Raw genomic sequence first — 27,708 nt, forward strand, 5'->3', positions numbered from 1 at the left:
TCAGGTTTTGAGCAAGAACCCGTATAAATTGAATCCAAGCAATAATTTTTAAATCTGAGACAGTGAATTATGCAAGATCGAAAAGCCCAAAAGAGTAAGTAGGTAGTGAATGGCTTATGAAAAATTTCGACAAATTTAGTCTGAGATTACATCAACGAAACAGCAAGGAAATAAAGAAAGATGCTCAACCATAGAATGGAACTAATCGGCAAGTCTGAAATCTAAAATTATCCATCAAAATTAAGGGTCACAAAACTTTAAAAATATTTTGAAAGATTTGAGATCTGGAATTTTCGAATCTGTAATCTAAAGAGTCGTTTGTATCCATAATGTGAATTGAAAGACTAGAGTTAGTAAAAGTTTGATCAACTTTCCAAACTTTTCTTTTAATGGTTCTTTACAAATACAAAATTATGTCAAAATATATTAAAATTTTCAACGGCATATCGTAAAATAATTTTACTCCGTGATTAAACACAAAATCATAAAGAACAAAGTTGCAAAAGAGGAAGAAAGAAGAAGAGGAACAAAACATTAATAGAAACACCAATGGATTTCGTTTAGTGGGTGGGATATATAAATTAAGAGATTTGCGTAATACAGTCTTTGTTGTTGAGTCATGTTTTTCCTAGATGTTGTACCTGAAATATACTCTTTATTGATCTTAATACCGATTTTTAAAATATGTGATCAACTGTAGATACTTTAAATTCTTAAATATCAGCGACTTGTATTGTCTAGATCTGGTGATAGGGACAACTTATGCATTTTATTTAGATATTAGCAGTTAAGAAAATCGATAATAAAAATTTGATGAATTTGTTGACGGAGTTAATTAGAAATTCAAAGTCTGAAGAATATGAAGCTTGTAAAACTCAGTTTCAAATTTGTCTGATCTTACAAAATCACGACACTCATACATTTTATTTTTAAAGTCATTAAAACTTAGGAAGACAAGGAAATCTTTTATATACAGTACTACTTAGTGCTATTATTATAACTTAAGTAAATATACCGTGCATGATATTCAAAGGTAATAAAGTTAATTATTGAAAATTGGTAGGACCAAGCACTTTTTACATACAACATTCATTGTTTTAAAAACTAATTGACTACCAGCCGCAAATTTAACATCAATTGAGTGAGCTTCGATAAGAATTGTTATAATTGAACATCAGATTCATCAACTTCCAACGAAAGTCAATTTAAAATACTGGGGTTTCCATTATGGCCCTCTTTGAACTTATAAAAGATAGAGCAATAACTACATTCAACGAGGTAATATTAGACAAAAAATTAGACGGAGAAGGATTATCAAAGGAACAACAATTTTGTAAAAAATTCAAAATACCAGATAGTCAAACATTGTTGAATGATGCCAATGTTTATTTAACTCATCATTCGGAATTGAATAACTCCAGTAAGTTGTATGAAGATTCAGAAGATTTGAAATTTCAAGGAAGATTACATCTAACCCAACAATTCCTAATTTTTAAAGACCAACATGATCCAAGAGATTGTTCATTTGTACTTCATTTATCAACCATCAAAAAGGTAGAAAGAGAACCTTCTTCTTTTGATTTTAATTTTGTGTTGGTTTTAACAACAGTCAGTAAAATTCGAATAAATCTTTACTTCAATGGAATAAGATCAGAAAATGAAAAATTTGCTCAAAGTTTATCCACTGCTTTAAAAAAGAATCAACCAAATATTAAAAAATTACCAAATTTTCTAAATACCTGTTACTCAGAGTATATCTTATCTAAAAATAACATGACAAATGAAAAAATCGAAAAATTACCTGACGGAGGATTGGGATTGGAATTTAAATTTCCTGGCAATTCGAAAGAAGCGAGAGACAAAACCAAATTGAAATTGTGGTTTGATGAATATCTCGAAAATGGTAGAAATTTATCTATGATAAAAAATTCTATGTTTTATAAATTGGTAAGGGTTGGATTACCTAATAAATTACGAGGAGAAGTATGGGAATTATGTAGTGGATCAATGTATATGAGATTAGAAAATCAAGGAGAATATCAGAAACTATTAGATCAGAACCAAGGCAAATCATCGTTTGCAATTGAGGAAATTGAAAAGGATTTATACAGATCTTTACCAGAATATGCCGCTTATCAAAATCCAATTGGCATAAATAGATTGAAGAATGTATTGGTTGCTTTTTCATGGAAAAACCCTGAAGTAGGGTATTGTCAAGCAATGAATATTTTGACAGCTGCTTTATTGATTTATATGTCAGAAGAACAAGCATTTTGGTACTTGAATGTAATATGTGAAAGAATACTTCCTGGATATTATTCTAAAACCATGTATGGGACATTACTTGATCAAAGAGTGTTTGAGTCATTAGTGCAGCAAACAATGCCGATATTGTGGAATCATATTACCAAAAATGATATACAACTATCAGTTGTGTCTTTACCTTGGTTTTTGTCATTATACTTTTCATCATTGCCATTAGTATTTGCATTCAGAATTATGGACATATTCACAATGCAAGGACCAAAAACTTTATTTCAAGTTGCATTGGCTATATTAAAAGTAAATGGTGAAGAGCTTCTAAAAACCGAAGATGATGGTACGTTTGTTTCTATAATTAAAGAATATTTTTTATCTTTAGACAAATCAGCATTTCCAAACTCACCACAATTGAAATATAGAAACACAACGAAATTTCAAGAGTTATTACTAGTGTCATTTAAAGAATTTTCATCAATTACGGACGAGGTAATAAACACTCATAGAAATAGACATAGAGATTCAATACTTCAAAATATATCAACTTTTGTGAAAAGAACTGAAATTAGACACCTACCTAAGACTAAAAATATTCCACAACCTCATCTTGACATATTATATGATAGATTCTATTCGCTGGTCGAAGAAAAAAATCGTATAAAAGGATCAGGATCAAGTACAATGGATTATAAAGCATATTTGAAATTTATGTCCGAAATATGTGATTGGGTAGAAGGTGATTCTGACTTTTTAAATAGATTGTTCAAATCATGGGATGTTGAAAAAGTTAATCAATTGACGTTTAGTGAATTAGTTATTGGATTAAATAGTCTAATCGATCCAGATTTAATGACTTCGATGTCGAATTTTTTCCAATTGTACGATACAAATAATGATGGAAAAATAGATAGAGAGGGGATATTACGAATATCGGAAGATTTACTTGATATAACGACTCCATGGAAAGAGGGTCATTTATTAGATGATATAACCAGAGCAGCTGTAGATGATGAAGTGGCAGAAAATTTAATTAGACAATCAAATGGTAAAAATGATGAAGTCATAGATTTACCACCACATATGGAAGTAGATAGAGAAAAAATTGCTGCTCAACAAGCTGAAAGGTATCTACAAGCTGCTAGTAATTTCATAAATAGAGCTTTTGAATATGCTCAACCAGAAGAAGAAGAAATATTACTAAAGGATTTAGCAATTGATAATAAATTATCACATAATGCTGCTTTAGATCCAAATCATCCAGTATATTTAAATTTACCTACATTTCGAATGGTGATATTAGCTGATGAAACGTACGAGCTTTTATTTAGTGCTACATTCAGGGACTCGATACATTTAGATAGAGAATTAAATGATTCAAAATTTATAAGAAATTTAAGAGATATGTTTGATGGTTTATTAGCAGATGGTAAAAAAGTTGCAACAAAAGTAAGAATGAGAATGGATTCAAGAGCTTCTCAAATGACTAATAATTCAAGTGGATCATCTATAAAATCTAAATCAAATACTAGTAAAGAAGAAGAAGATGAAGAAGATGAAAGAGATGATGATTTTGGAATTATTTCAATAGATGAAAAAGATAAAGATTTGATTTTAGCTACAGAAGCTCAATCTTTAAAAGATCCATTAAAAAGAGGTTCTACACAAGAACGTATAAAACAATTCCACAAACAACCAGAAATTAATAGAAGTGAAAGTTTAATTGAATTTGAAACTTAAAAAGTAAAATTTATATTAGTTCTATAACTTAAAATTATTAAATATTTACATTATAAATATTATATACCCCTTTAAATTATTTTTTGGATGAGAATAATTTCTTTAACTTACCACCAAATTTCTTCTTCTCTTTTGTTTGACCTAAGCCGTGTTGTTGTTGTTGCTGTGAAAACTGTTGTAAAGGTTGTTGCTGTAATTGTGATTGTTGTTGAGTGAAGTTGTAGTTTTGGGTTTGTGTTTTTGGTAAATCTTCATCTGAGTCATTGAACTTGGAATTAAAAGTCTTCTTCATTGGTAAATCATCATCAGAATCAGCAAATCTAGATTTAAATCCGTTTCCATTACCACTAGCAGTATTTGCATGAACATTTCCTGTTTGATCATAAGGATTATTGGAACCATTATTTTGTGCTTCAGTAGGTGCTGTTGAATCTCTTAATGTAGTTCTAGGCTGACTGTTGCCAACTGGTCTATTTGGATTCCTTGCTGGTGCCTTGAAATCTGAATACGGTCTGGATTGAGCTTTTGTATACAATTCTTGTGCCTTTATCTTGGAGGGTGATACATAACCTGGCTGTAAAGCTGGATGAGCTGCAATTGGTTGCACCTGTGACGTTGGACGTAATGATCTATTGCTCATTCCTTTTGGTTGTTGCTGTTGTTGAGGTGGTGGGGCTCTTAATGATAATCTATGTTGTTGCTGAGGTTGCTGTTGTTGTTGCTGCTGCTTAGGTCTCATTGATAACCTGTAATCTTGAGATTGTTGTTGTTGTTGTTGTTGTATCTGTGGTTGTTGAGGATTGGCCCTTAAAGTTTGTTGTGACAATCTCTTCATTGGCTGCTTTTGTAATTGTGAAGCACCAAATTGAGGGTATGCTCCACCAGATCCTCCAGAATACAAATCATTAGCTGAAAGATTATTAAGATTGGTTTGACTACCCCCACTCAATTGTGAATTTGATAATTTTGAATTTAATCTTGTATTCTCAGCTGTTGTCAAAGATAAGTAAGCTTGATGAGCAGCATTTGATTTTGCATTATTTGATGATGGTAATTGACTAAACGAAGATGATGATTTCATTGCAGATTTTATAGGTTTTTTGTTGGAATCACCCGAATATACTGAAGATTTTGAGCTTGCGCCAGTTGCAGGTGCAACCACTGGCGGTAATAACGTGTCTGAACTTTCGGTACTTGTCTGATTATTAGTACCTGGTTGCTCACTCTCTGATTCTTCAACAATTTTTGGTACCTCCGTTTCAGGTACAGCTTCACTTTCAATAGTTTCATCAACAACCTCAGGTACATCAACAATTTCATCATCAGTATCTTCTTCCAAATCTGATCCTTTCAATTCACTATACTGATTTATTATCCCCAACTCTGAAGTAGAATGACCTGGATCCAAACTTTTGAAATCTGTTAAATCCAAATTTGATTCAAAAGCTTCACTATTAGTAAAGTCGGAATTTAATTTAGTCAATTGAGGTTTCTCAATCGATAGTACCGGCACTGAAATTCTTACACTATCTTCAGTATTATCTTCAATAGCATGACCATCAATTTTCTCATTTGCTTGTGAAAGTTCATCTCTATTTTCTTTAAATTTTTCAAACTCATTTATAACTCCATTTGGTTGAGTAATAGGTACTTCTTCTTTTCCTTTCTCTTCTTCTTCTTCTTCTTCATATATTGAGCTTTCTCTATTGATTTCAACATTTCCAGCTTCATACTCAAGCATTTTCTTCTCATTCTCAAGTCTTTCCCTCTTTAATTTTTCGTATTCTAGTCTTTTCAGTTCCAAATCTTTTGCAAGTTGTTTTTCACGTTCTATTTCTTTCTCCAAGGCTTTCAATTTAGCTTCTTGTGCTTGTTTTTCTTGAGTTTTACCCAATTTTTCTTCTAAATCAACATTCTCATTCATAGATTGCATTTTTAATGGTGAGCTTACTGATCTCTTTTGTGGTGCTGATTTTAGTTGTTTATTAGTTAAAGACGAAGATCTAGAAGCGGGTTTCTTATGTGATACGTTTCTCATCGAATTAGATCTAGACATCAATGAGTTCGATCTCATGGAGTTATGTCTTGCTATCTCTTTTTCAAAGCTTGATTCAGGTACTTCAATTATTTTAATACCAGTCGGACTCGGAACATATTTTTTCACCATTTTCACTGGTTTCTGAATTTCATTTTGATGCAGTGGTAATTTTAAATCTTGTAAATTTTTTTTATTATTCAAATAAATTTGATTTGATTCTTCTGTAATTTCATCTAAATATGAATCATTGAAACTATCATCTATATCATGAATTATTGTTCTATTGTATGAATCATTTGTCATTGGGGAATTGTTTGAAGTTGAAGATGAGAAAGATCCATTTGAAAGTCTACGTGGTTGTTGTTGAAATTGTTGTTGTTGAATATTTGACCTTGAGCCTCTTTTCAATAGACTTCCATTATTATTTGTACTTGATATTATTGGTTGTTGAAACGACTGTGATCTAGGTATTGAAACGTTGGACCCTGAATTGCCATTCTTTTGTTTCATAGCATTTCCAATTGTTTTTGCAGCAGCCAATGCCCCTGGATTTGTATTATTATTGGCTCCTACCCCCTTGTATACATTCTGTTGAGGTTGATATGTATTTCTTCTTCTTGAAAACATCTTCCTGTTATACCTTTTGACTCAATTAAATTATATACTATAGCAGTGATCCTAACGTGTTGTATCTAATGGATAGTTAAAAGAGTAGAAACGATTGTATGATGTTTACAAAAACTTTAGTGATTATAGTAACATAGTCTGGTAAGTTGCGATTCTATAAATTTAAATTTCATTTGCTTTTTGTACAAGGATGCACGACGTTCACGATAAACCGTGTATCCTACAGATATGGTATGATTAAAGCGTTCACTTTAAATAGATTGAGCTCAGTGATCTTAACGAGTGATTAATGAAACTGATTACCCCATAGTAGGATAGATTTCCTAAATCATTAATTCGTACATTTGTGGTTTCAGTTATATACATTACAGTGAAAATCTTCCTCTTGGTTGAGCCAATCTATTCAATCCAAGTAAACTAGAAGCCCAATGACCAGCATATTGACCTTGTTTGACTATCAATCCCAAGAATGGTCGTATCGAAATAAGCAACCCAGTCCAAAAGAAACCTTGCAACAAAGGCATTATTATTTGATCTTTAATCAAAGCGTAGATGACAATATTTGGAGTTATAGGAAATAGTGGTTCAGGTTTTTCCAAATAATCTTCTTCTTCTTCATCCAAATTCTGATTAAGTTTTTTCAATTCAGCATCACTTATTTGAGGTATTGGGTCATAATTCTTCTTTATAAATAAAGAGTGTTTCTTCTTCTCTTGTTTATTACCAGCATAATTATTTAGTTGTCTCATAAATCCTTGCTCAAATCTTAAATCAGGTATTGTGTATGACATGATTCTTAGTAGTAATCTGGTTATAGTCTAGTGTAGTTGTTAAGCTTTGTTTTGGAATGTAAGAGTTTATCGATAAATGTGTTACCGAAAATAAAAATAAACACACAAAATAATTTTTCACATTTTATCAACCACATATAAATCATCAAACCAACCTCATCCAACCTATCAGTCATATACAAAAATGAGTGGCCCATCAGTTACTATACGAGATACAGAAAAAGATAGGGTAGACTTCGTACTAAGAGATGTTGACTTGTCGGTGGCAAATTCATTAAGAAGAACAATGTTGGCAGAAGTACCAACATTATCAATAGATTTAGTGGAAATAGATGTAAACACTTCCGTGTTAGCAGATGAATTTTTATCTCATAGACTAGGGCTTATACCATTGATAAGTGAAGGAATAGAAAATTTATCGTATTCAAGAGACTGTACTTGTGAAACATATTGTCCCAAATGTTCAGTTGTTTTAAAACTAACGGCAAAATGTGATACAGATTCAACTATGAATGTTTATGCATCAGATTTAGCCAAGTTTAATAATGCATCCAAACTTGGTGATCCAGTGATAAGAGATCCTCAGGGAAGAGGTCCAATAATTTGTAAATTAAGAAAACATCAAGAATTAAATCTAACATGTATAGCCAAAAAAGGTATAGCTAAAGAACATGCAAAATGGTCTCCATGTGCAGCAGTAGGGTTTGAATATGATCCTTGGAATAAATTAAAGCATACTGATTATTGGTATGAAGTTGATGCTAATGAAGAATGGCCAAAATCTGAAAATTGTAAATGGGAAGATCCTCCAGATCCAGAAGCTAAATTTGATTATAAAGCAGTACCTTCGACTTATTATTTTAATGTTGAAACAGTAGGAAATTTACCCCCAAAAGATGTTGTTACTCAAGGTATAGTTGCTTTACAACATAAATTAGCTGCTATATCAATGGAATTGAGAAAAGAAAACGTAGAAGGTAATGCTGCAAATGCTGGTGGTTTTACTACTTATGGAAGAACTGACTATGGAGGTGGTGAAACACCAGGTGCTGCAACTCCATACGGAGCCCAATTTGGTTCAAATTATGGAGACGCTGGTAATTATGGAGGGGCTGCTTGGAATTGAAATTGTAATATATACATGTATAAATATAAACGATCTTTCTAATTACTATTATTGTTCCAATTTATTAATTCTTCAAATTTAACTAGTTTCCCACCAAAAATATCAAGAGCACTTCCGAATGTTAAATCAACTTTACCGTTGCTCAATTCTTTGACTAATTCTAAATCATTTATTGACTTTGCACCACCCGCATAGACTATGCTACAATTTTCAGGACACCATTCACCTAATTTTTGAACTAATTTCTCATCTATTCCATTACATAAACCTTCAACATCAGCAGCATGGATTAGTAGTTCATTACAATACTCACTAACTTTTGATATAAATTCTTTACTTAATTTGTTACCTGTTATAGTTTGCCATTTATTCATAGCCACAAACCATTCATTTTCCTTGACTTTTCTACAACTTAGATCTACCACTAATTTATCTTTCCCTACTTTTTCACTGATCTTTGCCAATTTTTCAAAATCCAATTCCATAGTTCCGTTTTTATCTGAAAATAACCAACTAGTAATGATAATTTGTGAAGCACCTTTATCTAGCCAAGCTTGAGCATTTTCCAAATTGACACCACCACCAACTTGTAATTCATTAGGCCATGTTTTACAAGCCAATTCTGCGGCTTCGTCGTTTGCTGTACTTGTTCCAAGTTTTATAACATGACAACCCTTTAGGTTATTATCTTTATATAGTTGTGCATAATATGATGATGGTTTTGTTGATACAAAGTTTTCTTTAGTTAAGTTGTCATTTTCGTTGAGTGTTAATGATCCTCCTACTATTTGTTTAACTTGACCCGAATGGATGTCAATGCAACCTCTAAATTTTGTCATTACTTTGTAAAATGAAAAAATATTTGAGATATCTGATTACCGCTTTAGTTCACTAAAAGTTTCGCGATAATTAGTTCAAGTTCAAAGTATACCAAATCATGAGTAACGAAGATGATGAATACAAGAGAAGTTTAGAGATACAGCGAAGAAATTTCGAAGCTCAATTTGGATCCTTAGAGGATATGGGGTATGAAGATAAAACAAATCAGAATGAAGAGGAAGAATTTACAGGGTTTGATAGTGAAAATCTGGGGGAGTCCGATGAGATGGAGTTAAATAATATTTCTGAGGAACTGGATTTCACTAGTGATTCCGAGATAGGTGAGTACGAAGAATATGAGGAGGAATTCAACGAGCCAATACCGAAGCCAAAAGTTGTGAAATTAAATTTGTCAACGTCAGAACAAACACCAATCATCACATCCAAAAAAGATAAAAAACTACTAAAATCAGGCCGTGCAGCGACAGTAACTGAAATTGAAACTGCAAATCAAAAGGCATCAAAACAAACAGCCAAACAATTACAAAAGTCTCAAAAAGAAGATTCAGAAAATTTAGAAAATGATTTGAAATTACAAAGACTTTTGAAAGAATCGCATATCTTAGCTAATAATAATCAATTTAGTGGTGTTGATTTAACTTTAAAAACAATAGATTACGATGATCCCACTGGAAAAGGTAGGAAACGAATATTGAATTCTCGAATCAATGAATTAAGTTCTACAAATAGAACCAAAGAAAAGAAACTTGAATCAATGCCAATGAAAATGAGACAAGGTATGATAGCTAAACGAGATTCAAGAATTGCTAAATATGAAAAAGAAGCTCGTGATGCGGGTATTGTTTTATCTAAATTAAAGAAGGGTGAAGTCAGAGATTTGAATATTGGTAAAGGTACAACTTCTTCAATGGATAGATTAGGTAATGGATTGAAAAAGAAAGATAAAGTCAACAAGAGAGATAGAGGGTTAAAAATTAATGGAGTTGGTAAATCTACAAGAAATGGATTAATAATATCACAGAGTGATATTGATAGAATAAATAATAAAGGCAAACCAAAATTTAAAAAACGAAAATAAAGGTTGTGTATTATTTTCATTATTTTTAAAAAATTATATTTAAGTTATCATTAGCTTCGTTACTTGTTATCGTGAGACCATGTTCATTAGCTAAATGTAAAGCACAAATGAAACAAAAACTAATAGATAAATCATTAGCTTGTTCAATACTGTACATTTGTTTAACTTTATTCATTACAACATCGAAGTCAATACTTTTATCATTGTCGTCCTGTTGATATCTTTCTAATTTTATGACCTCCCAAAGATTATCCTTCAATAATTTGATATCCACACGTTTAGCAACTCTTGAGAAATTTACAAATTCAGATTTTCTTCTATTGATGATACCTGTTACTTGAGATACAGGCTGTTCTACTTCAGGTTCAAGCGCATCATTAAAATCAATACCATCGAAATCGTTATCAAAATCTTCGTATTCAGCTTGATGGAAAGAGTTGGCTAATCTTTCTCTATCATCTGCTCCATTTGATGTATTTTGTTCCTCTTCTCTTTGTAATGCTTCTCTTTCTTTATATTGTTCAGCAAAGAAATTTGAATCCGCTGGAATGTCATGGTCTTGTTGTGACTGAGATTGCAATTGTTTTAATTTCTTAGGGTAATACATTATAGGTACAATTGGTTTTTGTATCAAATTCACTAATCTTGAAGATGTAAATTTGATGTCATCAGGTAAAAGATTCTTTTCTTTCAATTCTTGGAATTCCTCATCATCATATATTTCTAAAATATTTTTAGTTTTTAAATTTATAAAATTTGGATCCTTGTGGACTTTGAACAAAATGTCTTCATCTTGATTCGGAACATCGAAAAATTGAATTGTTGTGTCCTTTTTCTTTTTCTGTTGAGAGTCTGGTTTTTTCTCCTTTTTAGGTTCTTGATCAATATTGTTTGCTTTTTTAAATGCTGAAACTTTCCAATGCTCAGGTCCAGTCCAATTAATTTTTAATTTTTCATCAAAATAATTCATTAAATCTTCATCTAATAATACTGTGCTTGTTTTAGATTGAATATATGCATCACTTTTTTCAGCAAATAAATTCTGCATTACAGTTTGATTGAGAACGTCATCAGTTTTTTCTCCGATTTGATCTGCTTCTGGTGACTGACCACCAAGATCTATATCATCATCAGGGACATCGAAATCAAAATCCATATCATAATCATTGGCATCTTGTTCAACTGGTTCAAGCTCATCTTGCGCAGCCATTTTGGAGTTAAAATCATTTAATATTCGTTTGGCTTTATTTACATCTTCTAATGCTGATTGAAATTCATGAAGAGATGGACATATTGTTTTTTCTTCAAATGGTACTTGTGAGTTATCATTGAAAATAAATTTTGCTAAATCACTAATGTCCACTTCACTTGTGTCTTCTTTGAAAGTACTGTTTTTTTGCTCTTGCTGAACTTGATTAGTAGTTGCATCAAATACAACTCTACCTGTTGAATCTATACTCAATGTGTTCAATAATAAACTTTTAGCTCCTCCCTCATCAAATTCTGCTAATGCCTTTTTAAATAATGGATCGATTGCTAATTCTTGATCTAATTTTTTTATTCTTATACTTTCAAAATCTACTAAAGTTGTCTCAACAACTCTATTAGATTTTCTCTTTTTCTTTCCTTCATCTTCATTATCTTCATTATCAGACATGTTTAAAGCATTTTCACCCTCTGGTAATTCTTCTCTATCACTAGGTTTTGCAGCTAATCCACTTAACAATTTCCCTGTGTCAGTAGCTGCTGAATCAATTCTACTTGAATAAATTTTAACGCACCCATCCAAGGTTGCAGATGCTTTTTGAAAATTAATTTGATCACCATCTTTGATAACATTTAAATCATGAAAATAATCAATTAATGCAAATTGCCACGAGTTTTTGATATTGATTTTATTATCAGTAGACATTCGTATCCATTCTTCGAAATTTGATAAAATTTGATGTTTATTTTCGTTAAATCCTATACCTCCATTTTCTTGTAGTGAATCATCCTCAGCATCATCTTGCGCTAGACTTCTACTGACATGACGCGTCAGTTGCTGTATCGATCTATTCAGTAGTATTCTATTTCGAGAATTGTTGCTATTATTGTGTTGTGCATGATGATTGTTATAAGAGCTGTTTGATATTATTCTATTTGTTTGAGGTGTATGTCGAGAAGAAGAAGTATGTGTATGTACTGGACTACTTAAACTAGGTAGTCTTGATGAACCTGATTTAGATCTTTTCTTCGGTAGTACTTGAGCCGACATGATGTGTATTGGTATGACTAGTGGTTGTAAATAAATGAAATCAACTCTTTTGTTTACTTTTATTTGTTATGAATTGATTTATGTAAAGTAGTGTCGTGTCTTCAATTGGAAAAGTAAATTTGAAAATCAACATTTGTCATTGAATTTCACCGGTTTTAGCTCTGAAAATTAATTTCCATTTAGGCTCTGGTCAAGAATGTGATTAAGCGGTTCCTTATTTGCTTCATATCCTACTCAATACAAAAATTTAAGTTCCCGTTTATGCCTTTCGTGACTAATCGTTTTGTAACGCGTATTTTGATTTCATAGAAGTAAAAATTTAATAAAATTTTGCAGCAAAATTGCATATACAACCAAAATTAGACAAACTCTTTAATATAATGTTAACATTCTTTAGAAATTATTCGTAGTTATGGGTATGTAACGAAGATCTTCCGAAGACCTCATTGAATAATAAAGACAGTCACTCTGTTGGTGTTAAATTAGTAGTCACGTGATTATATCGACTGTCACATTCTTATACAAATTTTATGCACCAGTGCATTGAATTTTCTACTTTCAGGACAGAATAGCTCCATCTATCTACTTAGCTTTTTGATCGATTGAGGTGTAGAAGACTATATATATTTTGGCTCTAGATTCGCTAAATCATTTAATATAAATAATGAGTGTTAAAAATTGGCTTCTTAAGGTCACTCGCTGTATTTCTTTTTTGTAATAAGTCAAAAAGCGTAGAATAAAATATGGGTAAGAAAAGTTCTACAAGAATAACCGACATATCTTTAACTGTCTCATAAGATTTCGCCATCAATGTATAGTTCATACTGTGATTATAGCTCATGGAATTCTTCCATCTGTAGCGTTTGTTCTGACTGCTTTGTTTCTTTTAATTTTTTTTGAGAAATGAATTCGAAGTAGGCTAAATTTAAAATCCGAGTTTTTTTCAAATGATTATGATTACATTTTTAATTTTATTTCTTCATATTATAATCCAAAATCTAAAAACCACACATCTTATAGCATAATACATGAATAAGTTTATCAAACTAATATCCTTGACTAAAGGAATAACAAGGAGTAACCACAATTTACAAATCAAACGATCTTTATCGAATATGATTACAAGACAAACCAAGAATCATCTAATTTATCATAAACCAACGGCAAATTCTAAAAATTTCATCAGATCTGTTTCAAATTCAACAATTAGTGTATTACAATCACAAGAACAATTAGCTAATAATGATTTAAACAATACAACAGCACAATATGAATTTTATAAATCACTTTTAGCAAATAATTATCCACATATAGTTGTACAAAGATATGAAACTCCAGGCATAGCAGCATCAAATGAATGTACTCAATTGTATATAGAAGCCCTTAATAAAATAGGTAAAAAAGGTAAAGCAGAACAAGTGGCGCATGCTTTAAATGCAAATTATCAAGGTAATAATAATAATCAAAATTCAAATAATAATGGATTTCCACATGGTTTTGGTTCAAGATATGAACCAGTACATGTTGTTGTTAGTGAATCTTTATTAACCATATTATCCAAATGGTTAAAATGGTTAATACCTGTAGCTTTAATTACATATGGAGCAACAAATGCTTTTAATTATCTTGTTGAAAATGGAACTATATTTAAAAATGCAGAAGTTAATGATAAATCAGTTGATGTTAGCCAAAGTACTGTAAGATTTACTGATGTACAAGGTTGTGATGAAGCAAGAGCTGAATTAGAAGAAATTGTTGATTTTTTAAAAGATCCTTCAAAATTTACTGGATTAGGTGGTAAATTACCAAAAGGTGTTTTATTAACTGGTCCACCAGGAACTGGTAAAACATTATTAGCAAGAGCAACAGCAGGTGAAGCAGGAGTACCGTTTTTTTTTATGAGTGGATCTGAATTTGATGAATTATATGTTGGAGTTGGAGCTAAAAGAATTCGAGAATTATTTACTCAAGCAAGAGAAAAATCACCTGCAATTATTTTTATTGATGAATTAGATGCAATTGGAGGTAAAAGAAATCCAAAAGATCAAGCTTATGCAAAACAAACTTTAAATCAATTATTAGTTGAACTTGATGGATTTAGTCAAACTTCAGGAATTATTATCATTGGTGCAACGAATTTTCCAGAATCATTAGATAAAGCTTTAACAAGACCAGGTAGATTTGATAAAGAAGTTATAGTTGATTTACCTGATGTAAGAGGAAGAGTTGATATTTTAAAACATCATATGCAAAATGTTGAAACTGCTGATAATGTTGATCCATCACTTATTGCAAGAGGTACACCTGGACTTTCTGGTGCTGAATTAATGAATTTAGTAAACCAAGCTGCTGTTCATGCATCTCAATTATCTGCACCAGCTGTTGATATGTCACATTTTGAATGGGCAAAAGATAAAATTCTAATGGGTGCAGCTAAAAAGAAAATGGTTATAACTGAAGAATCAAGAATTAATACTGCTTATCATGAAGCTGGTCATGCTATAATGGCTATGTTTTCACCAGGAGCTACACCATTATATAAAGCAACAATTTTACCAAGAGGAAGAGCTTTAGGTATAACTTTTCAATTACCAGAAATGGATAAAGTAGATATGTCCAAAAAAGAATGTTTTGCAAGATTAGATGTATGTATGGGTGGGAAAATTGCAGAAGAAATGGTTAATGGAGCTGAAAATGTTACAAGTGGTTGTTCATCAGATTTATCAAATGCAACAGGAGTAGCAAGAGCAATGGTTTTAAGTTATGGAATGTCAGATAAAATTGGACCAGTAAAATTAAGTGATGATTGGGAATCTTGGAGTCCACAAATTAAAAATTTAGCAGATAATGAAGTAAGATCATTTTTAGTTGATTCTGAAATTAGAACAAGAGATATGTTAAAATTAAAATCAAAAGAATTAAAAAGATTAGCTGAAGGTTTATTAGAATATGAAACTTTAACAAAAGAAGAAATGGATAAAATTGTAAAAGGTGAAAAAATTAATAAAGAAAAGACTATAAGTAATACTATAATAAAGTCACCATCAACTAGTAGTTCACCAATAAAAATGAATCAATAAACTGAATTTCTTAAGCATATTTTTCGGACTTCAGGAAAACCATTCAACTGATGCATCAAGCTCGTTACACATTTGGGTAGGAATAGGGACCAAATCGACATTTTTGTTTTCAAAGCAATCTTTGCTTAAATACAAATAGATATTGTTGACGAATCAGCATTAGCATTTAATTTATAACTTGTATAATAGAATAATCTCAAATCTTATATTAGTATTTAGTATATTTAATAAATAAATATTAAAATTGTGTACATACGCGCTTAACTGAAAATTCTTCTGTAGGTAGGTTGAATAGTAAAAAAGTTCAAACTCAATAACCGTATGGGAGACTCTAAGTTTTGTTCACTTTTGAAATTATTTTTGTTGAGTTTCCAAGTTAATTACTATTTGAATTCTTTTTTCATGACTGTGTTTCAGATTTTTGGATTTTAGATTTTGTGCACGAAACTATTATGAATTACTTAGATTTGAAACACTACTTGAACAGATTCAAAAAAAATTTGAAATTGCTAATTACAAGATATTCGTGTACTGAGATTATTAATGTGAGATGTTCGGGATTTAGGCTACACTTTATGATAGCGAAATTGAATATAGTTTATTAGTTTTTTTATTCTAGTGGTTTTTATTTTAAGAGTATTTTAAGATTTCAACTCAATTTTATCTATCTTATGTGAATTTAATGTAAAATTGTACATTTGAAAATTCTGTATTGAATTTGGGAGAAATGGTTATTCAAGTATATACTTAGCAGTTACATTTGATTTTTGGATCGATAGGAACATCACAATTTTGTACAAAATTTGATACAAGTATAACGATAGAAATTTTGAAGAACATTAAAATTTATTATTTTGATTAAAATTGACGTAATTTCTTAAAAAACCAGTTAGCACAAACATGTTTCGAAGATTAAAAAATCGTATCTGCTTTGATCATAAATTTGGTCCTTTCTCTCTAATACTTGCTATATCAGATATATGTATTTGATCTCTTGACTCTGTCAATAATATTTGACGGATGTAAAATAATTATCTTCCGATCGCTTGCTTGTATCAATTTAATCTATTCTACTTCGGTGTTTAATACTAATTCGACTGAAGGAGAAAAAGGCGTTATCGACGACTAATTTTTTTATTTCTTTTTCTTATCAATATTTGATTCTATTCACACAAAATACACATTTTGTAAATGAATAGAAGGCGATTGATTAGTTTCTATTCGAGTGATTGCAATAGCAAACGTGGAATTGCAATGATATGAACTCGAGCCTATTACATCATTTAGTAATTTAATCACATCACATTAAATTGGACTCAAAAATAATCGTAGTATTTTTTGCACGTTTCTTCGTATTCAGTAGCTGGAGTTCAAATTTTCAAAATGTAATAATTATATTTATTTCTTTTATTATACGATAAACTCTTTCGGATCGGTTTTCAACTTTGTAAACGAAATTCCCACAGTTTAAGTTCGCCTAAATGTTACAAATGTAGGTCGATAGGTTCTGTACAGCTAAGCTATATTTTCCGTTAATTGTTGATAAAAAATTTGAAACTCTCTTACGCATTTACAATTTATGTATGTCTCAAACTTTATTTTGTTGAAATCAGTGATTTATAATATTACTAAACGCAATAAAATGTATAATTAATCCAGCTATCATGTACAACTCTTAATTGTATGTAGTGGTAGTTATTCAATTATTTGATAGTAGCGGAAGGTCTAAATAAAGGGTATTATTGAATGCTTAGATTTTAGATAGGATTGCTTTTCTAAATTTTTTTAGTAAAGTTACGCCAAACTGATAATTCATTTCTTCACTTACATGAATAATAAATATTTAAATAAATAGCAAACGGAGTATATATTTAATATTTGGATCTAAATACTCCGATAATCTGATATTGCTAAAAGTATTCAGTTACGAACCAACTTCACATACTTTGTTTAATCATTTTAATCTCCGTCTTAAATATTGATCCTATTTGCACCCATGCCTAATATTTGATTTCAAGGTGATAAAACAATAGAAAGTTGAATATTTTTTACTTCGGAAACGAATTTGAAATAAATTAAACCCACTCCAACAAAATTATTATAAAAATAAATTCAAATAACTAATATATTTTTTGAAATTTATTACTACACTTAGTATAAATATATACTTAAATTCAACCATAGATTCAATAACTTGTCACTAGGCTTAGTTTATAAAGAATTATTCAAATCAGATCTTATAAATCTTTTTATTGTTTAAATCCAAAGCGGAAAAATTCTTTTGTTTCGAAATTAATTATTTAAAGTTTTTTGATTCGAATATTTGCTTACTAATTATTCAAATATCATTACTACTACAACAACTACAAATACTACTGCTATAAGAACATTAAACGATATAAAGGACATTATATAGTCTCATAAGTTCTCAAAAACTCAAACAAAACCATAATTCTTTCATAGATCCTACTAAAATAGGTTCAATATAGACAATTTTCATTCAATTTTCATCTAATTTTCATCTAATTTACACCAATTTTCACCAATTTTCATATATACATTTATACAATAACAGTCAATTTCATCAAAGTTTCATACCATTCAAATGACTACATTAGCTTCAAATTTACATAAAAATTCAACTTCCACTATATCACCACCAACACTGCCAACTTCACCAAAATCGGTATTTGATTCAGATATCCAACCAAATTTTTCAAATTCATATTCTTCAACTACCTCATTAGATAATGATACAATAACTATTAAAAATTTACAATCACAATCACAATCACAATCACAATATACAAAACAACAAATTTCAAAATCAATAGTAAATACTTTAAAATTTGAAAATGAAGCAGTATATAATTTATATAATCAATATCAAACAGATGAATTTTCAATAAATCAACTCAACAAGTCAATGGAAATAATGTACAATTGTAATTTAAAAAAAGGTAAAATTATACTCACGGGGATTGGAAAATCTTTTAAATTAGCTTTAAAATTAGAAGCAACATTGAATTCATTAAGTATATCATCATCTGTATTACATCCATCAGAAGCATTACATGGAGATTTAGGTATGATTCAAGATTCAGATATTTTAATATTTATATCATCATCAGGTAATTCAGATGAATTAATTAATATTTTACAACATATTGATGAAAAAATTACTATATTATTATTAACTAACAAGAAAAAATCAATACTTGCATCAAATAAAAGAATTTCAAGTTTAATATTTGCAAATTTATCAACAAATATAAATGAATTAAAAATTCATGGTATACCTGCTCCAACAGTATCATATACAATTTCATTAATATTAGCTGATCTGTTAATTTTGTCGCTTTCTGAAATTATTGAAACTGATTTAATTAAAAGAAAACATAAATTTCTGAAAAAACATCCTGGTGGATCTATTGGTAGTTCATTAAGTATGGAATTTTCCAAGATGAATTTTAAAGATCAATCAGAGAATTCTCAATCTCAATCTCAAGTTGAAAATTCTCAAAAATCTCAGTCCTTAAGTTCAAATTCAAATTCAAGTGATTCTCTAAGTTTATCAAATTTTCAATTATCTAATGAAGAAGAAGATGATGATAATTTATCGAGTTATGAATTAAATTTGAAATTTCCACATCTTAATCATGGTCATAATCATAATCAAGTCAGTCATAATCACAACCAAAATCATTTCAATAGTCATCAAATTAATCAAATTAATAATAATCAGAGGAATCTTACTTCAAGTAATTCAAACATAAAGATAAAAATTTTAAATTATGAAGAAATTTTAAATTTAAAAGAAATAAATTTATTAAAATATTTAATATTATATGATCAATTAAAAATTGATGATTTAAAAATTGATACATTGGTGGTTAAAAATTTATATAAAAAATTTTGTTTAGAAAAAGAGAATGAGACTGAGATAGCAAATGAGAGTGAATCAGAGAAAGAATCAAAAATTAAAATTGAAAATTGGAATAAATTTAAATGGATCTTGTTACGTAGTTTTAAACAATAGTTACGATAAAGAACCAATGTTTTTAAGTAAGAGTGGACTTTGCAATCCGGAATACTTCAAGTTTCCCCGACTGGCAACTTCACGCAAGGAATAAAACGAATGGACTTCATATGAACAAAGCCATTTAATGGGTTGAACTCAAACAGGGACTATTTTTACAGGTTTATTGTCATTAACGCGTTGAATTGACGAAGTGAGGAGTAATGCATTGCCGCTAGAACCATGTGCATTTTAAACCACTAGAACTTGCCCGTGACGGAGAAGCGTTCTGCCCATTTTGGTCGGTCCGAAGACCCAACACTCAAATGAACTAATAGCTTTGTCAACAGCGTCGTTCGTTTGGTACCATTAATCAGCTTCAATTTCAATTTCAAAATGAAAAAAAATAAAAATTTGTTATTTGTTAGCCTTTGAAACCCAAAACCGGTTAGAATCCCAATTATGGTATATAAGCCAAAACCATTTTACACATTCGTTTCAACCTAGATAGATAGTTAGTATAATGAATGATTTATATGTATTTTGTTCATTGTTGTGAACATACCCGTTGGAAAATAAGCAATCCCTTTAGTAAATCGCTCTAGTAAATCCCTTCAATCGCTCAGTTAACCCCGTTACCCACAGAAGAATTTTTAACTCAACCCATATGTTGTTAATATTATTTTTGTTTTTTGAAAACCTAGTGAACTTATTGACATACCCGCTAAATTGAAATTTCTTAAAGACCAAAAAGAAGAAAAGTAAATTCTAAATAATTTAGAAGGGTTTATATATAGTGAAATGTATAAATTTTCAAAATCACAGGTATTGAATATTCATCAGTTATAATAAACCGAGCTTCTTGAAACACTTGAAACATGAAGATTAGAGTTGTTATCAAGTTGAAAAAAAATGAATTTTTGCGTACTAATTTAAATAAGTTGTTGTGCATGAATTCTGAAACAAGATCAAGAACAATAGAAAATTTTGATTGTGAGTGGGAATTTATTTGCAAAAAGTGAATAAAATACCTTATTTTTATGATAAGAAGTACCTTTTAACAACAGGTAACTTCAATTGTCAATTTCAAAAAAGGAAAATTTATCATTTGATCTGAAACATTGGTAATTTTTTGAAATTAGTTACAAATTTAGTTGAATCCATGCATACAAAAAACCAAGTATTATGTGAAATTCCATGTTGAACTATAATAACGTATTTAACCTGACGATTCAATCAATTTGAAGTTTCTAAACACCAATAAAATAAACTACATAACTATTTTAACATTTTCGTTTACCTTGTTATTTTTAAAACATTTATTGTTCAAGTCATAACTTTTTTTTGTTTTATCTATTAATAAAAAATTCCGTCATTTTATTATTAAATTGTCTACATATTTATAATTATAATACACTATTTACACTATTTACTTTAATTTCTTTCTAACTCTACTCACCAACTTACTTATCTAAAATTTTATTACCCAATTAAACTTTTTAATTTTTCAACAGAAGCTAATTGTTTCCCACCAACTTGATTATTTTTATTATTATTATTATTATTACCATTGCTATTAAAATTATTAAATTGTTGTTGATTTAAATATAATTTCAATTTATTTATTAATTTTGTTTTTTTATCATTTGGTTCTAAATATTCAATTAATTTTTGTATAACATAATTTGCATATTGATCTTTTAACATTAATATTATAATTGATTGATCTTGATTTTCTTCAGGTGATGATTTATTTTCCATTACTTTATCTAATATTTTTTGTCGTTGTTGATAATCACCATATTTTATTGCTTTTTCAATAACATTTGAAGCAAATTTATGTTTTGAAAAAATTAGGAGGTTATCACCATCTAATATTATATCAATAATCTTAGATTTATCTTTTTCATTACCATTTTCCAACATATATTGAACAACATAATTTCCATAAGAATCTTGAATAATATAATAAATATAAGAATTTAATTCATTTATTATTAAAATTTGATCTTCTATATTTGAACTTTTTAATAATCTTTGTATAATTCTACAACCATATGCATCAGTTGTTAAATTATATATATGATCCCTTAAAGAATCTAATATAAATCTAATTTTATTAAAAGGTTTTATCATTTCAATTGATTTTTGAATTACATGATTTGCATTTTGATCTTTTGAACAAATTAATATATAATCTTTTAATTCATTTATAATTTTTAATTTATCTTCAGTCAGCAGCAAACTTTCTAAAGCTCTTTGAACAACTCTACATCCATACATTTGTAAACTTAATTCATATATATGACCTTTCATTTTTTCCAACAAAATTTGTTTTTGAATTTCACTACCAAATTCAAAATATTTTTGTATAACATAATTTCCAAATACATCAGTCATTAATTCATATGAAATTTCTCTAATTTCATTAAATACCATTTCTTTTTCTATATCATTTGATTCTGGTAATTTTTGTTGAATAAATCTTGAACCATATTGATCTTTTGTAAATTCTATTGAATGTCCATATATATCTCCTAATTTAAAATTCTTGGTGTTAGATCTAACTTCTTCTAATAATGGTGATCTATATATAAATGTATTTTTGTTTTGTTTTGTTTTCTTTTTAAATTCCTTTTGAGGAGCAGGTGGTGATGGTTTTTGAGGTTGTTGGGGTTGCGTAGGGTGAGGTTGTGATTGTGACTGTGATTGTTGTGGTTGTTGTGCTTGAGGAGGTGGAACCATCATAGGTGGTGGAGGAGGAGTCATTGTTTTTAAAATGTCTGGAGTCATTGGACCTTGTTGATAATAAGGATTAAAAGGATGAAACATAAAAGAAGCAGGTGAAAATTGTCTATTCATCAATCCAACACCAATATGTCCAGGTCCTGAATGTTTCGGTTCATGTTTCTTTCCATTTTCAGTTGTTTTAGATTCATCCTCTTGTGATTGTAAATTTTGTGGTTGTTGTGATTGTGATTGTTCTTGTGATTGAGGTGGTGGTGGTGGGAAAGGTGGTAAATTTCCATACATCATATTATATATTGAAGGATCCATAAATTGTGGTGGTGGAGGTGATGGAATCATAAATGGTGGAGGACTTATAGGAGGAATTGGACCCCCCATTGAACGATTATCAAAATTATGAATTTGATGAGATGGTGGTGGAGTTGGAATTGGAAATCCATTATTATCCATAAAATAATTTGTTGCAGGAGTGAAAGAAGCAACACCGGCTGGATTCCAAAACGCACCACCAACGCCATTGATGTTTTGATGATGAGGAAATTGTTGTTGTTGTTGTGTTTGTTGTTGTGTTAAATTATTCCCATTATTTTGTAATAAATTTAAATTTTCAGAACTATTTAAATTTGAATTTATTGATAATGCAGAATTAGTTTGAATTGGAGAATTATTATTATAATTATCAATTTTTTCACTTATTGATTGATGTCTTGAAGTACTCCTTGGAGCAGGCATATTTAATTCACCAGAAAACTCGGTGCTTTTATTATTATTATTGAAACTTGTTCTTCTTGAATTTTGATTATTATTATCATCATCTAATTTCAATCTTCCAAATTCAATTTCTCTTGTTGCATCAGTAACATTTGAAAATTTTTGTAAAAAACTTTCTTGTGGTGGATGTCTTGATGCTATACCTCCACTTATTGAAGCAGTTCCAAAATTAATTCTTTGATTTCCATTATTTGAAGGTGAATTATTTTTATTACCATTGGTATTAGTGTTGTAATGATGATTGGTATTATGATGATTATTATTATAATTTCCAACTGGTGCGGTTATTGCAGATAATGTACCTCTTTTAAATCCAAAAAATGTATTATCATCAATATCACTACCATCATTAAAAGAAAATCTTCTTTCATTATTTGATGATGTTAATGATTCTAAAGGATTTGAATTTGAACTTAAAAATTTTGCAACTTCTGGATCAACTTGATCTAATACTGATTTAAATTGAGATTTTGAGCCATAATTTGTAGTTGGTGTGGAATTATTGTTATTTGACATAGGAGTTAACAGTGGTTGAGCAGTAATTGGTGAAGTATTTGTACTAGACCATATAGTATCAGTAGGCATTTTTCAACCGTGAGTTGGTTCTTCTTCTTGTTTATTGTTTTGTTTTGATTTATAATAGTTATGAATTAAAAAAAACGTGGTTTTCCTAAATACGAATTTAACCTTTTTTTTTGAGTAGTTATGATTTTTATATATATACAAATTTTATTAATAAAATAAAGGGTTGTTCTTTTGATTGATCTAATGAGTCTTTCAATACTATTTACAGAATGTCGATTGAGTGGCTATTGAAAGTTGATTCAGCTAATGCCTATATATACAAGATTTTGATTGAGTAGATTAATAGCTAAGTTATTATCTCAATTTTAATCAGATGGCAATTTATACAAGTATTTATATGAAGAATGGTTAGATGAGCTATCTTTTGAATGAAGCGGTAAGTCTAATAGAACTTTATGATAAGTAGATGTTGTATATTTTGTAGACGAGTGTCTGCTTTGAGTCTTAGTATCTATTGTTGTCTAGTTTGATTGATGGTTTATTGATTAAAAGTGTGTTGTAAAAATCAAAATATTTTTTCGATCTTTTCCTTTTGTTTTAATTTTTCTTCTCTCTCTCGGTTTATGAAATTTATTTTAGTGACCAAGCTTTAATAGAAGATGATAAGTAGGACTAACCAAAAATAGAAATAAATTTGGTAAGAAGCATACCATGAATTGTTGGTACTACGGATGCTGGCACTGATTAATGGTTAATTTGTGGTCAGTAAATGGTTTTTTTCGATTCTTGGAGCTTGTTGGAATCGTTTATACCCAAAACCACTATCACACATTTAGAAATTGAAACAGTTATTATTCCGTAAATTTCCATCAATCTTATATTTAGGCAAGGAATAGGTTCAGGGAGCTGACATATTTGGTCTAAGATTTACTTCAAAGATTTACAATTTTAATGTAAGAATTCGTAATTCGCAAAAATATAATCTTTTTAGGGGGCTTTTATATACTCAAAGAAAAATTGTAAATTAAGTACTTAGTATCAGCAAGGGGAAATTACCTCTGACTGATCTCAGGACTGTGTCATATATTTCATATATTGTGAAAAACAGGAACTGCTCTTACATAATTATATTCCTAGCTACATGAAATCATTTTAAAATTTTTCTCACTCTGTATTATTTTGATCAATTGATTTTAAATTTTCAATTCTATCATGATAACTTGGTATTTCAACACGATATAAATCATATAATGAATCACTTTTGAAATATTTATATATTTCATAACTATTATTACCATTGTTTTTTTGTAAATTTTCTAAAGCATTAAGTAGATTATTATTAAATTTATATGTTTTTAAATCAATTTTATAAATTGTTAATCTTTGAAAATAGTTAAAACTTAAATCAATAATTATTTCAAATGGAATAAACAATTTCATAAATAATAAATATTTTATAAATAATAAATCATTATCTTGATTTGAGGTACTAAATCCAAATTGATTTAATATTGTATCATCATTCATCAACAATTTATCAAAAGAATATATATTAGCATATAATATAATTGAAATTGGTAAAAATTTCTTTAAATTAACATTTGATTTAATTAAATTAATTAATTGTAAAACAATAGCTGAAACTTCTTTAGGTGATAGTTGATTAATTAATTTATTACTAATTATAATAAGGTTCGGTAAATAATCAAATCCTAAAAAACTTGGTTCTGAATTATTATCTAAATAAATATGATTTAAATTATACCCAACTTGTTTACATAATTTACTTAATTCATCTTTTAGTTCCCCTTCCGGAACTGGTTTCATAAATCCTGGAAAAATAGTTCTTAATACTAATGGAACTATTGAAATTCTTAAAATTGAAAAAATAAAATAACCAAAACATAATTGCCAAATTGGAAAATTTTGAACTATAGAAACTAACTTTAGAAATCCATAAATTTTAATACTATTTGAAATTGAATTTAAAATCATGGTGAAAAAATTTGTTAAAAACCAAGTTAATGGATCATTTTTATTTGGAAATTTTGAAATTACATAGGTGTTATAAAATTGTAATGGTAAATTCCAACAAAATAATAAAAAATTTGATACTGTAGCAAATATGATTGATTGAAAAATTGAATTTATTGGGAAAATAAATGATAATATAACATTCAAATTACCACTAGTTAACCAAATCTTTTGATAAATATTTAAATATATAATTATTAAATTTTTAATTAAATTAAAATTTAATGTATCTGATTTTGATTTCATTATATCTTTTAAATTTATCAATAATGATTTTGTTTTATTATTTATGACTACTTCATCATTATCATCATCTTTATTTCCACTTTCAAATTTAGTTATAGCTTTATTAATTTGAAAATTTTGTCTTTTATGTAAATATGATATAAATAAAAATTTACCAATTTCAAAAGTTGTTATAATTAATGTCCAATGATTTTGAAAGTAATTTGTGAGCTAGATGATGAGTCATAAAGTTAATGATTTTTGTTCAAGAAGCATAGTCTATTTATTTTCCAAATACGTACGAATCCAATCATTTCCGTGCTATTAAAACTAAGTTGGTACTCCTGTCGATATTAACATTGATCGAAAACAATTTAATAAATTTGTTATAAGACTTTATTCAATGACTTAAATCAAACAAATTGAATTCAATGATTCTGGGAAGACATTCATCAAATCCAAAATTTGCCATCCAATTCATAACGATAGCCTATAACTAAAATATAATCTTTGAATATAATTTTTAGTCTTTTCTTTCCCGCTATAAACTGAAATAATATTTTTTAAATTTAATTTTTATGAGAAATATTATTAAGGGGTATTTTCATAGATGATAAATTTCTAATATAATTTTATTTATCTAAAATTCCTGCTCGATACAGATCTGATTACTTTGCTATGTAAAGAAAATATAGTTAAACTTTATTGGAATTGTATTTTTTGAATTTTAATGTACTACAGAACCAAATATTTTTAATGCCATGGCAATTGGCATATGTTTTTTGTTTGATAGTTAAAAGCTGAGAACTGAAGTTGAATTGAGAATTTAATTAGGGCATTAAAATAGTACGTCAACTAGATGACTTAACTGGTATGACATAATATTTTAATGACCTAATTGATTTCTAGATTCAACCTGTTTTATTTTTGATTTTTCCTTTAAATCATTGAATTGTTCGGCTTTATGGTAGTTGTGTTTTAAAGGAAATCAAATCCCTTACTCTTTAGCATCCCACTTTTGTTTTTAGACGCTTAGTTATATGTTGTCGTCTACAATCATCAACTAAATTTACTTCCAAGTAATTGTTAATGGCTTTGATTTTCTCCGTTTGAAATGATGATTGATTGCCTAATGACATATGAAATTATTCTTTAGTTGTTGAATATAAATAAACTATGAATCATTTGTTTCCTCCAAACACTTAATGATAGATATATTGTTTATATGAATGTCTAAGTAATCTATAGAATTGTGTTGATAATAGTTACAAGATGAATGTCTTCAACACATTGATAACAATTATTAATTAATTCTATAGCTTATTTGACAAGACTATTTGGATTAACACATGCAAAAGTATAAACATAATTTGTAGATGAATCAATTGCAACTAAAACAAACCTATAAATAGCTGCTCCTAATTTTTGAGGATGACAAAAATCCATTTGCCAACTATGAAATGCCATTTTTGGTAGGATAGGCCATAGTTCTCTTTTGTTTTTCAAATTTGATAATGTTGTACATCTATTGCATGCTCAACAACGTGATTAATA

General features: G+C 28.9%; 11 protein-coding genes across 11 annotated transcripts; 5 read left to right on the forward strand and 6 right to left on the reverse strand. All coding sequences in view use genetic code 12, as the record gives it.

Annotated features, from left to right (window-relative positions):
- Positions 1-1,227: 1,227 nt before the first annotated feature.
- Positions 1,228-3,996, forward strand: GYP2 (Gyp2p; the record flags this gene model as incomplete). Its single annotated transcript, XM_051755871.1, has 1 exon — positions 1,228-3,996. One exon carries the CDS (start codon positions 1,228-1,230, stop codon positions 3,994-3,996), a length of 2,769 nt encoding a protein of 922 aa, XP_051616349.1.
- Positions 3,997-4,072: 76 nt separating this feature from the next.
- Positions 4,073-6,661, reverse strand: KGF55_001310 (uncharacterized protein; the record flags this gene model as incomplete). Its single annotated transcript, XM_051755872.1, has 1 exon — positions 4,073-6,661. One exon carries the CDS (start codon positions 6,659-6,661, stop codon positions 4,073-4,075), a length of 2,589 nt encoding a protein of 862 aa, XP_051616350.1.
- A 365-nt stretch (positions 6,662-7,026) lies between these two features.
- Positions 7,027-7,452, reverse strand: KGF55_001311 (uncharacterized protein; the record flags this gene model as incomplete). Its single annotated transcript, XM_051755873.1, has 1 exon — positions 7,027-7,452. The coding sequence occupies one exon, from the start codon at positions 7,450-7,452 to the stop codon at positions 7,027-7,029; it is 426 nt and encodes a 141-aa protein (XP_051616351.1).
- Positions 7,453-7,636: 184 nt separating this feature from the next.
- Positions 7,637-8,578, forward strand: KGF55_001312 (DNA-directed RNA polymerase II core subunit; the record flags this gene model as incomplete). The annotated part of the gene is made up of 1 exon (XM_051755874.1): positions 7,637-8,578. The coding sequence occupies one exon, from the start codon at positions 7,637-7,639 to the stop codon at positions 8,576-8,578; it is 942 nt and encodes a 313-aa protein (XP_051616352.1).
- A 38-nt stretch (positions 8,579-8,616) lies between these two features.
- Positions 8,617-9,417, reverse strand: KGF55_001313 (1-(5-phosphoribosyl)-5- ((5-phosphoribosylamino)methylideneamino)imidazole-4-carboxamide isomerase; the record flags this gene model as incomplete). The annotated part of the gene is made up of 1 exon (XM_051755875.1): positions 8,617-9,417. One exon carries the CDS (start codon positions 9,415-9,417, stop codon positions 8,617-8,619), a length of 801 nt encoding a protein of 266 aa, XP_051616353.1.
- Positions 9,418-9,515: 98 nt separating this feature from the next.
- On the forward strand, positions 9,516-10,496 carry KGF55_001314 (uncharacterized protein; the record flags this gene model as incomplete). The annotated part of the gene is made up of 1 exon (XM_051755876.1): positions 9,516-10,496. One exon carries the CDS (start codon positions 9,516-9,518, stop codon positions 10,494-10,496), a length of 981 nt encoding a protein of 326 aa, XP_051616354.1.
- Positions 10,497-10,521: 25 nt separating this feature from the next.
- On the reverse strand, positions 10,522-12,753 carry BRN1 (condensin subunit; the record flags this gene model as incomplete). Its single annotated transcript, XM_051755877.1, has 1 exon — positions 10,522-12,753. One exon carries the CDS (start codon positions 12,751-12,753, stop codon positions 10,522-10,524), a length of 2,232 nt encoding a protein of 743 aa, XP_051616355.1.
- A 1,028-nt stretch (positions 12,754-13,781) lies between these two features.
- YME1 (i-AAA protease) lies at positions 13,782-15,833 on the forward strand (the record flags this gene model as incomplete). The annotated part of the gene is made up of 1 exon (XM_051755878.1): positions 13,782-15,833. The coding sequence occupies one exon, from the start codon at positions 13,782-13,784 to the stop codon at positions 15,831-15,833; it is 2,052 nt and encodes a 683-aa protein (XP_051616356.1).
- A 2,605-nt stretch (positions 15,834-18,438) lies between these two features.
- Positions 18,439-19,872, forward strand: KGF55_001317 (uncharacterized protein; the record flags this gene model as incomplete). The annotated part of the gene is made up of 1 exon (XM_051755880.1): positions 18,439-19,872. The coding sequence occupies one exon, from the start codon at positions 18,439-18,441 to the stop codon at positions 19,870-19,872; it is 1,434 nt and encodes a 477-aa protein (XP_051616357.1).
- A 1,461-nt stretch (positions 19,873-21,333) lies between these two features.
- Positions 21,334-23,955, reverse strand: PUF3 (mRNA-binding protein; the record flags this gene model as incomplete). Its single annotated transcript, XM_051755881.1, has 1 exon — positions 21,334-23,955. One exon carries the CDS (start codon positions 23,953-23,955, stop codon positions 21,334-21,336), a length of 2,622 nt encoding a protein of 873 aa, XP_051616358.1.
- A 1,104-nt stretch (positions 23,956-25,059) lies between these two features.
- On the reverse strand, positions 25,060-26,929 carry KGF55_001319 (uncharacterized protein; the record flags this gene model as incomplete). The annotated part of the gene is made up of 2 exons (XM_051755882.1): positions 25,060-26,273; positions 26,899-26,929. The coding sequence occupies 2 exons, from the start codon at positions 26,927-26,929 to the stop codon at positions 25,060-25,062; spliced, it is 1,245 nt and encodes a 414-aa protein (XP_051616359.1).
- Between the last annotated feature and the right edge of the window lie 779 nt (positions 26,930-27,708).

The sequence above is a fragment of the Candida pseudojiufengensis genome (assembly GCF_024610245.1).
Source record: "Candida pseudojiufengensis strain CBS 10847 chromosome Unknown scaffold2, whole genome shotgun sequence".
NCBI classification, from domain to species: Eukaryota; Fungi; Ascomycota; class Pichiomycetes; order Serinales; family Debaryomycetaceae; genus Lodderomyces; species Lodderomyces pseudojiufengensis.